Here is a 14,605-nt window from a genome sequence, read left to right on the forward strand (position 1 = left end):
CTAACCCCACGCTGAGTCGGCGACTCGTGTTTCGAAAACTCCTTCCTGAAAAGGGCCGTTGAAAAAAAGGGGGCCCAGTAAAGGACCGAGAAGGTCGCCACTGAGAGGCAGATTATGAGAATCAAAGCCCACCGGCGAAGAATTGTCGAAGGGAGCCAGGTTGTTGGGACAGTACCGTGAAAGGGGTAGGGGGTTGCAACCCTCCCACCCACGACAGGAAAAGAAAAAGGGTAGCCGTCTGCTACCGTTCCGGCTGTCCGGTGGGCTCCCGGGCTAATGTTGCATCTTTGGAGGCGGAGCAGGTCGCGTCGGGCGGGCTCATAAATGGTCAAATGTTGGAAGATGACACTTTTATGAGGCTGCAATGATGGTGGCCAGAGGGAGACGGTCGCTGACAGTCTCGCTGTTTGCTCGCTCTGGCGGGTGGGCCTAAGTGCCGCTGCCACCAACACAAACGAACCGGGCCAGGCGAGCCAATCTTCGGAGCTGAGCATGGCAGCATAAGCATTATGGGAACATTGCGCCAGGGAACGGGCACTTTTGCGCGGCAAAGGACATGATCTGGTTGATCGTGGAGATGACAATTTCAAGGATCCTTTTGTGGGAGAAAGCGCTGAGCATTTCTTCATGTTAATACCGCATACGGTAGTGTTAACAGCTTCTATGTAATACAAACCCTTCAAGAGCATACCTTCTCAACCTTTTTTGTACTTCATTCGATGGCGATATTTGCTCAAATTTATCATATCACCATTTCAACTCGGGTGCAAAAATTCGCACAAAAAATGCACCTCAAATCATGCCACAAATGCCCACCGTCAGCAGGTCCTTTTTTGCCCCCGTTCTACACACAGCAGGTTTACGCGCCCTGACCACCCCGGTCCGGTGTGTGTGCGTGAGTAACGGCATTGCGCACACAACCGCCCACACTGGTGGTGGTGCGGTCCGTGCCGCACGTTGGTTGGTCGCCGAAATCAGCTGGAACCGCACACATGGCCGACGGAGAACGTGCGCGTTGCCACTGGCTGGCTGAATGGCACGCACACCATCAAGCGGGATTCCGTGCGACGTCATCGCGCACCGTGAACGCAGTGGAATGAGCGAACGTCAGCGGGCGGGCTCATTGGTGCGTCGTTGGTGTGCGTATCGCCGTCCGGTGAACGCTTCAAGTGGTGTGCGTGTGGCGGTGTTTCCTCGAAACCAGGCCGTGCTTCGGCGAACGGACGGGATCGCTCGCATTCGTGAAAAGAACTTCCAACAGAGCGCTTCTGCGGAGCGCCCGAAAAGAGCAAAAGAAAAAAGCAGGGAAAAACGCAAGGATACCCTTTCCCTGGGAAGCGACCGCTTATGAGGACGTTTTTTTTTTGGAAGCGCAACCAGGATCTAGTGAGAGTGCACGTGTGTGAAGGAGAGAGAGAGAGTGCCGATTGTGGTGGAGTAACAATAGCAGCAAGAGTGCGTGTTACTGAGCAAAGGAGCCATTGAAATCCTAGCAGGAAGGGCTCTCCAGAGAGAAAGAGAGAGAGAGATAGTGATAGAGGCTGTGCGCTGTGTGGCATGTGATAGAGAGTGTGTTCGGGGTGGTTCGGAAAGAGGGGCAACGCAGGGAAGCCTGAAAATCAATAGTCCTTCTTTGGTCCTGCGAAGCGGATGCGGCACATCCATCGGTGCCGTCGGTGTTTTGGGTTGCGCGTAGAAAAGGTGCAAAAAATCGCACCTTCTAGTGCGTGTGCCAGTGTGTGTGCGGTGCGGTGCGTGTGTGAGCCGTCGGCTTTATCGAAGGAATCCGGGTCATCGCCAACAGTGACGGCTATTTTTTGCCACCTTCTCGTGAGACGTGCCGTGCCGTGAGAAGACAACCGACTCACGATAAATCGAAGCAGTGGAGTGAAATTTTCAATCGATTCCACCACCTAACACGGGTGCGTGTGTGTGTGTGTTTGTTTGTGCGCCATTTTGTTCGGAAGTGTGTGATACGCGCGGCAAGAAAGGAAGCAAAAAGGTTTCCCGTCGGCGTGCACGAAAACGCAACACACAGCCAGAGCAAGGCTATCTCCTGTATATTATTTTTCCCGTCGCCAAAGCAACCGGAAGACTGAGCAGCGCCCGAAAGGAGCAGAAGACTGACACTACGCCAGGAGCAGAAGCATCGAAGTAGCCAGCAAGCCAGCAGTCAGCAGCAGCAGCAGCAGCTTGCTCTCTAACAAACGTCAGCAACAACACCGTTAAGGATTACACTTGGATGTCACAGAACGCGATTTTCGCGTCGGCAAAGTGTGCCCAATCTTAAGGGCTCGTGTTCGTGCGTGCGTCCGCGTGTGTGCGTGTGCTAGGGAAGTTGGCCAAAAGCAAAGGGCCTAGCCACAGGGTGGGCGAAAGTGCGACGATATGAAAGTGTGACCAAAAGCGGCCAAGCAGCGAGTGAGCCGCTAGAAAGCTGAAGAAGTGCGTACACACACGACGGTGGTTCAGCAGCAGCTAGAGGAGCAGAAGGTGGTAGAAAAAGAAAGAAAGAAGAAGAAAAAAATCGGTGCCAAATGAAATAGCAGCGCGCAAGTGTCCGCAGCGAGCCACAGTGCGTGCGTGTGAGTGTGTGTGTGTGTGTGTGGGTGTGTGGGAGCGAGAAAGTGAGACGGTCCAGCAGTCGCAAGACGCAAGCTGCCGTACTAACTACCCGCGCGAGTCCTGCAGTCCCGTCGGCGGGTTGTACGTGTGTGCGTTTGTGTGTGTGTGTTTTTGGGTCCATCTCCAAAATGGCCATGGCAACGTGTTACCCAACGTACGACCACATGACCGGCGGTGGAGGTCGCAACACTGCCAGTGTCGTGGCTCAGCAACAGCAGCAGCAACAACAGCAGCAGCAGCTCCAGCAACAGCAACAGAGCCCTGTGGCGGCCACTAGTCAGCTGCATCACCTGTCCTCGAGGCTAACGGCGGCTGCGGCGGCTGCTGCAGCGGCCGCTGCTGCTGCTGCAGCAGCAGCAGCTTCCAACATGGCGGTGCAGAAGGATTTCAGCATACCGCTGCATGTGGACTGCAGCGTAGAGTACGAGCTGCCAAATCAGGCAAAACCACCCGTTGGGGCGCGTGTTGAACCACTGTTGATGATCCATCCGTGCTATTTCCGCAAGATGGAGAGCCAACGGCGCAGTCCGTTCATCAACAACATGCCAAATTCGTCCCGCAGCTCGGCAGCAGGTGGTGGTGGTTCGATTGCGGGCAAGAGTGGTGCGACGGGCAACACTGGCGGCTCGGGTGGGTCTTCAGTGGGTGGTTCGGTTGATGGTGGTTCGGTGATAAATGGTGGTAGCTGTGTGACGAGTGCCAGCAACACGAGCAACAGCAACACAAGCAGCTCGAGCAGCAGCAGCAGCAGCAGCAACCGGCGAAATGTGGTGTCACATAAGGTGCCAACAACGTCATCAACTACGGCCTCTAGCAGCTTGTTTTTGCAGCTTCAGCTGGATGACTACGTCCAGCGGCAGATGCACCGTTCGACGGCTGCTAGTCAACAACAGCAGCAACAGCAACAGCAACAGCAACAACAGCACTATGGTGCCGTCAGTAGCTCAGTTGCTGCTGGAGGTCATCTGCAGCAACAGCAGCAACATCATCACCAACAACAACAACACCATAGCCGCCACCAGCAGCAGCAGCAACAGCAACCTCACCACCAGCATCAGCAACAACCGCACCTGACCGGGCAGTCCGCAAACCAGTACAACCTCACCGGCCAGTCTCAGCAACAGTCACAGTCTCAGGCAACCGTGTCGTCCTCGGAGTGGAACCGGTACCATCTGGGGGCGGCAGATTGCACCGGTGTAGCTGGAGGAGGTTCGAGTCGCAACGGAGGAGCCTACGGTGGCAAGGTGACGAGTAGCAACAACCTCAGCTACAACAACACCGGCAACAACACGAGCGGCAACGCCGGTAGTAAAGCCAAAAGCGCCACCAGCGCGTCGTCCATGAAACGCAACGCAAGTAATACGGGTATCAGTCAGCAACAACACCACCAGCAACAGCAACAGCAGCAACAACAACAACACCAGCTGCAACAACAGCATCAACAGCAGCAACAGCTCATGATGCCGGCCAGCTGCGCCGTGTACAACAGCACCGCAAGCGGCGTCAGCAACGGCCTGGTGGAGGGTGGCGGTGCAGGACCCCGCTGGGGGGACATCGACAAGACTTCAATGGCGGCGGCGGTGCCCCGCGACTTCCAGGCCGGTCCCGAATCGCTCCCCCACAAGACGGGTGGTGTGATTCCGGCGGCCGCCTCCTATCGCAAGCGCGACGCCATGTTGTCGGGAGCGGGCGGTTGCGCGGTGTACAGCAACACCAGCAACAACACCAGTGCTAACGTCAGCAACACCAGCAACAACAGTAGCTCCCGGGGTCACACGGTGACGGCTGCAACGACGGGCAGTACGGGCAACGCGTGCAACACCACGGACCTCAGCCTGTGGGAGACGGCGGCCACAAGCGGTGGCAACAGCGGCAGCAGCAACAGCAACACCAGCAACAGCAGCAGCAACTCCGCCCTGCCGGACAAGAGCTCGATGGCGGCGGCCATTCCGAGGGATTATCATGCGGCCGGTCCGGAACATTTGGCGGCTTGCAACAAGCTGGCAGCAGCACGCCAACAACAGCAGCAGTACCAGCAACAGCAGCAACAACAACAACACCATCATCAGCAGCAACAGCAGCAGCATCACTCGCAACAGCAACATCGCCACCAGCAGCAGCAGCAACAACAGCAGCACCATCAACAGCAGCTTCATCATCAGCAACAGCAGCAGCAGCAGCAGCAGCAGCAACATCTGCATCATCAGCAGCAACACTCACACCACAACCATCAGGTTGCGGTTGCGGCAGCTGCGGCGGCTGCTGCAGCAGCCGCTGAGGCCTCCGAGAAGCTGCTGTTTGCGGCGAAATACCGGCAACACCAGCGAGCATCTCATCGGCTACATCCGTACATGATGAGCTCCAGCTTTACGCCGTTGATGACGGCGGCCTTCCCTCCGATGCAGCAGGTGTCCTGTTACAACGTGTGATTCTGAGGCGGCCAACGTGAACTGACGTGCGCGAAATGAGCGAAGTAGGCGCCACCGAAGGCGCACGGATGATGGTGTTCCTTTTTTTTTTTTCTTGTCTGTTTTGCCTGTTTGTTTGTGTGCGTGTTGCGAGTCAGGCTAAGGACGTGCGCGAGTGTGCAGGAGAAGGAGGTTCGTCAGGTCAGACAGGTCAAGTGATATGTTGTGTCGTTGAGACGAGGGGCGAACGCTGGCAACGTTGTTTTGTCATTATTATTATTATTTTCTGTATTCTTTTCATTTTTATTGAGTTTTTATATCCTTCGATCGTTACGAGGTGTTGCGTGCGGGCGTGTGTGCGTGCGTGGGCGGCTACTGGAGCGAATAGCGAAGAAAAGCGCCAAGCAAAACCGCAAGAAGTAGAACGATAAAATGAAGCAGAAAAAAAAAGATATAAGCCACAGATGAGTCGTCCTTCTTTTCCGGTAAAGGAGGAGGGGAGGAAGGGGTGCACCGATCGTCAGTGCGTGTGCGTGTGTGTGTGCTGCTGGGTGGAGGTGGGAGGAGGAGGAGGGCGCGCGCGCGTAAAGCATGTATAAAATAGAGACAGCAACTTTTTTGTTGCAAATTTAAATGTGATAGTAGTTTTTACTCCCAAATAACTTCAGCTAAAAGATGGAAGGACGGAACAACCCAAATCGAAGACTAGTAGGCCAGGCAGGCGAGAAAGAGAGTAGCGTGAGAGACAGAGAGAGAAAGAGAGAGCATGAGAGAGAGAGAGAGAGAGGTAGAAGAAAAGATCCTTTTTTGGCATGAAACCGTCTAGTTGGCGGTGGGAATTTTGTTGCTAGGTGTTGAAAAACGACCGACGAGTCCGACGTAGTGAGTGTTTGGCTTTAATGGAACGGTAGTACGGGATAATATACATATACCTATACACACACACGCATACACAAACACACACATATATATCGATATATGAGTATATATATATATATATATATTAAACAAAAAGAAGAAAAATGGAAACAAAAACAAAAATCTATCTAGCCTCAAAATCCCAGGTTTTTCATCTAACCTTCAAAATTCGAGAAGAAAGTGTGTGAGAGGGAGAGGAATAGAAATTGAGGAGGGACAGGAGAAGCGCGAAAGAGAGAAAGAGAGCGAGAAAGAGAGAGAGAGAGACAGAGAGCAGGACGCATGCATACTCTAGGACTAGGATAATGCAGCAAGGACGAACGTATGTAAAAATTAGACGAAACGAATGCAAGAAGCAACCATACACGCTAAAGGCAAGCGGAGTCATTGAACTGAAATAAAACGAAGCAGATTAGCTAAGTTAGTGAAAACAATCGACTACAAAAAACAAACACACCCGCCCACTCTTAATCCTATCTATCTATGAATGTGTTACAAAGAAAGAAGCAACTGCGAGGCAACGAAGGAGGAGAATATTCTGCAGGGACACAACACACAGGCCGCAGGATGTCCTTTTTTCCCCCTGTTGAGGCGCGTGTCCTGACCAAGAGCTGCATGTGTCCCTGGATTCGGTGCGTTGCTCGTAGTTTTCTGTTGTTATCCTGTTTTCGTTGCCACTTTCTTCGCCTCTGTTGTGCGTCTGTGGATCCTGTGTGATCCTTGATCCTTAACCCGATTCGTTACCCATTTGCTATTGTTCGAGTGTCATTTGTTTAGTTTCGTCGTGGTTTGTGGTAGAGATTTTGAACAGTTTTCGACAGTTGACAGTGGATCCACATGTCCGTCAGTGCGTTTGTGACGTTTGTGTTATCTTTTGGTGGTTTCGTTCCCATGTTCCTTTCTTCCCGTGCTCCCAATGGAAATCCCGTCGAAAGAAGCCCACATCTCGTTCTGCCAAATTTCGTAACCCATTCATCAGGCTCAAGACAACTCCACGATCCTTCGGGGGAGGGTGATGTATCCTTTTCCTGCGTGGGGTGAGTGCCTGGTGGCCTTTTATTTAGCTGTTCGTACGATTTGTTCTGCTGCTATCGTTCGTTCGAGACAAAGTAAAAGTGAAGTGAGTCCGACTGCAGGTTAGGAGAAATTAAAGGATGTTGGATTCGTAACCGTAACCGCTAGCATCGTAAGCATTACCGACAAGCAAAAAAAAACAAATCGAAGCTGTTCCTTGAGCTGAACAAGCACGCCAAGAATAGGAACTCTAAATAAAGCCAGCTGCAAGGATATACCAGTAAAGTAAAGCGAAAAAAAAAAACGAAAGCAAAACAAATAACTTCTAAACCACACAGTTACAACTAATCATCGAAACCGCATTTCGGGAGCTCGCGTTCTTTGGATGTTTTGGAACCAGGCCGGATTGTAATAGACTCTTTTCGATCCCAGCAAAACAAAGCAAAAAAGCAACAAAAAAAAGAGAGATACGTTATGAGAAAAAAAAGAAGAAAATCAAAACAAGCATAAATAATCATGTAACGCTACAATACGGAACACAAACATACAAAAACTACAGCAGCCACGCAAATTGCAAATTGAAGTATTCAGGTTAGGACATTAAAAAGGCCCCCAAAAAGAAAAAAAAATGGTGGAAGAAACGCAAACTAAACGAAACGCTAGTAACTCGATAAACACAAACCCTACTTTAGGCGCATCGGAAATAGACGTTCAGCCCGCGAGCAACGCATGCTAACCGAAAACGTAAAGAAAAATGGCAAAAAAAGAGAGGATAACATAATTCAGCGAAACAAAAAAAAATAAGGCAACTAAAAATTTATCTCATACACATATACTCGGACTCACGCGCAACCTTCAATCCGAGGCTCAGCAGACTGTGGGCAGAATGAATAAAGGATACGATCGTGTAGCAGCAGACGATCGATCGATCGCAGTGACCGGGCAAGGACGAGTGCAGCCGTACGGGGCAAAATCTTATGTAACACGTAGAATAGGAACATGCGGTACTGTGAAGCATACACAATAATAACAAACAAAAAAAACTTAACAAAATCGAAACACGAACGCCGAACGAATGCGCGGAAATTAGCGAACGAAAAAAAAGAAAAAAGCAGCACGGTTGGGTACCGGTTTTGTGTATATACTCTCGGGTTAAGGGGTTTAGAGCGGGCGCATCGGAAGGATGAAGCCTCTTGAGGACAGACAGACTCACATAAACACACACACACACATACACATACACACCAACCCACACACACACAGTCCAATGGACAGCAAAGTCAAAGTTTAGTCAACGCAACTAATTCGCTGATAATAAAACGTGTAGTGGCCGGTGAGGTGTAGAGGTGAACGGTGAAGAGAGAACGGCGACCGGGGACGAACTAGAAATTCCAATTTACAATGTGAACTAGGTGAGCAACTACTACTGCAACTACTACTACTACTACTACTACTACTACCACTACTAATACTACTACAAATACTAGGCCTGTAGCCAGCAGGAAGGGCGCCGTGTTAGTAGCGTTTATAGCGGGGTTAGGCGAACGGAGGCAACACGAGGGAGGGAGTGGGACGGACATTGCGTGGGAGAGGTGTGGGGCGAAGGACGGAAAACTGAAACTAGTACTAGTGTAGTACCATTAAGCGTAATGTAACAAACAAACAAACAAAAGGAAGAAAAAAAACAAAACACAACTGATAATAATTATAATAGAAGCCGCGGAAGGGCGGCTGGCGAGGTCACAGACGACTGGGAACTGAATTTATAGAACGTGCTTGGGAGAGAGAGCGAGAGAGAGAGAGAGAGAGAAGAAAGAGGGAGAAGAAAGCAATGCAAATTATGCTGCACGGGTCGAAAAAAACCCCCCTTTCCCGGGAAAGCGCCAAAAAGGATAAATGTAAAGCAAGCACACATGTCAAGCGGAAGGAAGCGAGATAAAGTAAACGCTTGTGTGATGAAAGACGAACGGGGGAAAAGAGATAAGGCCAACGGTTTGGAGGGACAAGGGGGGCAGGAACACAGAACGATAAAAAATTAAGACCCACATAGAAGGAGTGTGATCAAACGCGCTGCATAAGAAAGGACGACGACGACGACGACGATGACGAAGGCGAAGGCGAATAAGAAGCTGAAGACGAGACGGAACCGGAATAGGAACAGTACCGACGAACGGACGGATGGACGGACGAACGCGCGGGGGGTGGGTGGAGACCGCGAGAAGTAATCTGTGTATAAATTATGATAATTTAATTATTTAATTAAAAGAATCTGAAACAAAAGGAACGGCACGAAACTACGGTCGGATGCAAACGCAACCCAGTACTCTAAAAATAAACGGAAAACCACTCGTGAGACGGACGCTCGGACGAATCACACGTACAGACTCACACACACACACACACACACACACACACACACACACACATACATACACACACACTTCCTTGGACGAAAGTTGTGCTGAAACGGGCCGTTCCGAAAGGGTTCTTTGGGAGGAGAATTGGAGCGCGAGCATACGGCGAAGATCGTGAAGCAGGAGATCAGAGCCGCCACGATCGCTCGCTAACGTGATCAAAGAAGAAGAAGAAGAAGAAGAAGCGGAAGACAGAATGCGGCTGGCAGGAAGTTGGTGGTGAGATGATGGTGAAAAATCAAGGAAGAAAATAATAATCGCAGAAAATGGTTAAAAAAACAAAAAACGAAACTCGCAAACTGGTGTTGTTATTTGGCTTTACGTTGTTGGTTTTGCTTTCTTCTTTTTTTTTTCTTCTCTTGTTCGCATGCGATGGAGCACAACCGTGTGTGGGTGGCGTGGGAGGGTAATGATTTAAGGGCCACGAATGATGACAAGCACAGGCACGTTGATGAAGACGTTTCTGTTCGCAGCGCTGTTCGCAAAAAAACCAGCCCCAGACCAGACCCAAGCCATTCCAAAACGGGGTCAGGAGTGGCAAACCTCTTCCACCGAGAGACAGATGGCTTGACACAAGGTCTGAGTGTGGGTGAAGCAAAATGAAAAAAAAAACACCGCTCAGAAATGACCAAACTTTTGTCGTCAATCAAGCGTTTCAAGCGCCTCCCGGGGGTGGCTCGTCTTAATTGCAGCTAAAATTCAACGCACCCACGCAGGAGGTGGCGAACTCTGCGTAGGGTTTCTGCCGGATATCGCCGGAACAGGTGCCTTTTTGGTCGTTTGGATGTCGCTAAAACTGAGGACATTTGGACAATCTCCGAGGCGGAACGGTTCTTTCGAAATTCCAGAATCTCTTGAAAGAAAAATCCTTGCGGAGAGATCACGTCGCAAATTTTGCGTCGTAGTGAGTTTGTTTTGTTTTTCACTTTTGCAGCTCCCAGTCGATTGAGACGAAATAAGGAGTCATCCTTGTACACCTTCCTGACAGCGAGAGAGAGAGAGAGAGAGAGAAAGCGAGCCTGGAAACCGTGGGGCTTGCCGTGCGTTCGTCGACCTTGCCAAAAAATCTCGCTCAAAACACACACACACAGTCGCGCAGGCCCACAAATGGAGTCCTTTACGTAGTGGAAGGAAGTTAATTTGCGTTCGCTTCCTTTCTCGCTCCATGAGCCACACAAATCGATCCCGATGGAGCCGGACCCGTCGGAGTCGGCACTCACACAGCGACAAACGGAAGCCGAACGTGCCATCAAAACAAAAATGGCCACCCACTCAGCTGGAGGAGCCACGGGCCACGGGGAGAAAGGGGTTGGTGTCTGCACAGGATGTTCGGTTGGAGTTTCGTTTTTCCAGGGGGTTTTCTTTTCCGCCGTCAATTCGGTCCTTGTTTTTCGTATCCAACGCTCGCGCACTCACACACTTGCACTTGTGGGGCGCTCCTGAAACGAGTCCTTAAAGGGGAGCGTTTTTATGGAGCGTGCTCCACACGGTTGCGAGCGCATGCTCTCTCGCTCTCTCTCTGGTTTCGTGGATGCGCAATTTTGTCCGGAAACAGCCGGCACACCAACACACCGACGGAATTCGGTACCGGTCGGCAAACAGCTGGTTTCCTGGTAACATGCGCGTTTTCAGCACTGGCCAACGTCATCGTCGGGCGTGGTACTTCGCAAAAGGTTCTGCACAGTTCATTCTCTCTCTCTTTCTCACACTGCCTGATGGAGCCCTCAAAGTAGGCTGGTATCCAGAAATGATGCTGCAGTACGAGAGGAATACTGAGAAGCGAAAGGAAGAAAAAAAGGAGAGAGCACTACAGGCAGAGAGAGAAAGAGATGGAATCAGTGGGCTCGTTGGAAGAATCCAGCCAGCGGAGCAGATAAATTAAGAGATAAACTCCTGCGCTGTTCCCAGACCGAGAGGCCCGCTGTTTCTGTTGTTGTTGCTGTTGCTATTGCTGATTGTGATGTATGTTTTTTTTTATGTTTTGCTCCATCCTACCACTCGATCCAGACGTCGCTGACCGGATGCTGGAGTCGAGAACCAGTGACCAGAATAACGTCCACGATGGCAACAGCAACAGCAACGACAAAAAAACGGCACTCGACCGGCGACGTCGGGAAAACAAAATCTGATCGCCGACGTTTTTTTTTCCCCCAGCGGCCGGAAACCGAGTCGGCAGTAGATGTTGGATGCTGTTATCTAAGCGCGATGGTGAACCTAAAAATACTCCTTCGCAAACTCGCGCACCCGGAAAAAAGGGCTCACCCCAACCGGACGCGCCCTGTGGTGAAGTCGTCGTTGGTAACGCGCGACAACGAGCCGGTTTTTTTTTTCTCAAAAATGCACACTTTATTGACCGGGCACACGCAATCAGCCTTTATTTGTACCAACTCTCGGTGGTGTGTGTGTTTCGTCGTAACGATAAAAAAAAAACTGGCAGCCCCAAACAAGCTCAACCGTCGTCAGCCCCATCCAAGTGAGCCAAGTGACATTTTATTGGCTTTTTCTTTGGGCCGCGAGTTTTCCTGCGCCTACTAGGGATTCCTGTGCCGCGCGTGACGTCTAACGGTCTAATTTACGAAGGTAAATAAACCGTGTTTTTACTGCACTGATCTTCTTTCGTCGAGACGACCAGAGAAGCGAACGCGCTCTTCTCGGAGAAATTGAACCTTCGGGGAGAAGCTGGCCCTTTTTTGGTTGTTTCATGTTGAATTTAATTTCGTGCGAGCTCTCGTGCGAAATACCCGTCGGCATCGTTTTCTTTTGACCACCTTTAGGCCATCTGGCAGCGTGATTGTGTGTGTGTGTTGGCATTCCAGCAGCAGCTTGCTCTGGTGTGCCTCTAACCTCCTAGCTTCAAAACAACCCTGGAGTGAGTTTAACGCCCCGAAATGAGCTGGGGATGAGTCGAATGGCCGGGCACAGGTGATGGAATATAAATCGCCACCAAAGCAACCACCACCAACAAGGCTCTCGAAGGGTGGAAAACGCGCACACAACAACGAGCACGGGTGCATATAAAAATCCATTTTATTGCTATTATTTTAAGCTCTCCCGAGAGATGCCCGCGGTGCGGAGAAAAAAAAAAGGTTACAAAGCTAACGCCGACAGAAAAAGGTACAAATTCATCGCATTTATGGCACACCGAAACGAACACACCAAGCGCACCCGCACCCACACACGGTGAGAAAAGTCGAACCAACCCCCGCCGGGGGATTGGCCCTTTTTGGCATTCGGTTTACCGAAAAGGTGGCCCACATTTCGCATTCGATTTTATTTTATACATTTTTATACGACCTCCTTGTCGACCTGTGGCAGCATTTCCAAAAGCCCCGTGCTTTTTGGGATGTGTTTTGCTCTCTCTCTCTCTCTCTTCCTTTTCTTCGTTCGTCCACTTTTATCACCAATCCCTCGTTATGGCCGTCGTTTGGCTCTTTTGTGGCGGAGGCGGGAGCGTTCTCGACGGAACGGGTAGTGAGAAACGTGGAAAAGGTTTATACACCCGTGGGCAGGTTAAGGTTTGGGGGTTTTTAGAGATGCGAAATCTGCACACGTCTGGCAGAACCTGCCGATCGATCGATCGATCGTTTCACCGTGACAGCTGCCCGTCGGGACCATCGGTGGCTACCTGGCGGCCATCTTTAAAGCCCTACACCCATCTGGCAGACGGGCAAATTATCGTACCGGTGTGATTCGATCTACTGCAAAAGCTCGAGTCTCGAGGGCTGCTGTCTGGATGATAAGATAAGCGCAAGAAAGTACAGAAATTCCATCGGTCGTCTTCGTCCTGGACGTGATTATCGGTTCTGCCCACGCTGGAACGTCGTTTAATTGTCCTGCCTGGATGCTGTCCAGCTCGGGACGACTCTGTTCTCGACGCTGACGTTTCTTATCTGGGCGAACTTTTAGCTCACAGTCGTTTAGTCGCTTGAAGGTGACGTTTCGATTTAGCCTTCCAATTCCATGCTGATGCTCCTAATCTGGCGCAGTCTGGCTCTCTTTTCCGAGGGGCCAGGTTTATGGCGTTCTTGAGATTCCCCAACCGCACGGTAACTTGAAACTTGGAGCATTGCATCATTTATTGCATCGTACAATTGCAACGGTGCAAAAGAGCAAACGAAAGGCAACCCGGTCTAAGCCCTTATCGCATCCCGGATGAAATTAGTAGCCGGAGTTTTAATTCTCGAGATCGGTGGGCTTCGCTTTATCAATCATAATCAATCAATGTGTTCTCTCTCTCTCGCTCTCGCTCACTTTTATATCGTCAAATTGCGTTTCCTCGAAGGGTGGCACTTGAAACGCATCGGCGTAGCCCCTACTCCGTAGTTCTCTGGAGTGGATGCAAACGCTTATAACCTCACAAAACCCGTTGAAGTGGGCTCGAAAGCGTGTTGCTCGAGCGCTCCATTTCTGCTCCATTTGTCACGACCGCAATGAACTCGAGCGTCAGTTGCGGCACTTAATGTGCACTCGATGTTTTGTAATTAATGACACCGGGAGGGGTTGGTGCCGAAAACGGAGAGACAAAAAAAAACACCAGTGGGAGGCAAAAAAGGGCCACCAACACACACCGTCTGCGCGATGTCTCACGTACTTGCGTGGTTTTTTTTTTTACTTGTTTGTTTGTAGACAATTCCATTCGCGTCCTTCACGGCGCGTTTGCTTGGTGTCGGAAAAGCGACCACGACCGGGCAGAGAAAACATTACCAACACCGTGTAGAAGAAGAGGAATAGAATCATAAAAAAAATATCCCACTTGCAAGGAGCAAAAAAAACGAAAAAAAAACCACAGAGACAGAGGAAAGCGCTCATAAAACACCGGCCATGTCACACGTCACCCGGACGGTGACGATCGGTCATCCGTTTGGCTCCCGTGGGAAAAGCCGTCTGTTTAGCTTGCGAACAGTGCTTCTCGACAACGACATGCTGCCTAGCAGACGATTGACGTGCCGTACAGCAGCTCGGGAAAAGGGGTTTTGAAAAAAGGAAAAAAAAAAGAGAGCACTTTTTTTTCGCGCCCATTCGTGACCCGTTTCCGGAGTTTGCTGGCTTCGGAGTGGCTGATTTACATCGTTAACTGAGGACTTTTGGACAAAACGTACAGCGTACACGGTTTTTGTCAGTTGCCGTGGGGCGGGAAGTGGTTTTGAGATTCAACACCCGCCCAAGAGCAAATCGCTAGAACCAACTCGAAGCCGCCTGCTTCGATGAGCCGGTTTTGACAGTCGA

At 50.6% G+C, this 14,605-nt stretch overlaps 1 protein-coding gene across 1 annotated transcript; it reads left to right on the plus strand.

Annotated features, from left to right (window-relative positions):
- Nucleotides 1–1,855: 1,855 nt before the first annotated feature.
- On the plus strand, nucleotides 1,856–5,054 carry LOC128721685 (centrosomal and chromosomal factor). The gene has a single exon (XM_053815464.1). It carries the CDS (start codon nucleotides 2,754–2,756, stop codon nucleotides 5,052–5,054), a length of 2,301 nt encoding a protein of 766 aa, XP_053671439.1. The 5' UTR covers nucleotides 1,856–2,753.
- The last annotated feature ends 9,551 nt before the right edge of the window (nucleotides 5,055–14,605 follow it).

Source organism: Anopheles nili, chromosome 2 (assembly GCF_943737925.1).
Source record: "Anopheles nili chromosome 2, idAnoNiliSN_F5_01, whole genome shotgun sequence".
Taxonomy (NCBI): Eukaryota; Metazoa; Arthropoda; class Insecta; order Diptera; family Culicidae; genus Anopheles; species Anopheles nili.

What these genes read in the sequence shown, in the direction of transcription:
- LOC128721685 (XM_053815464.1), top strand. Translation starts at nt 2,754, where the DNA reads ATGGCCATGGCAACGTGTTACCCAACGTACGACCACATGACCGGCGGT.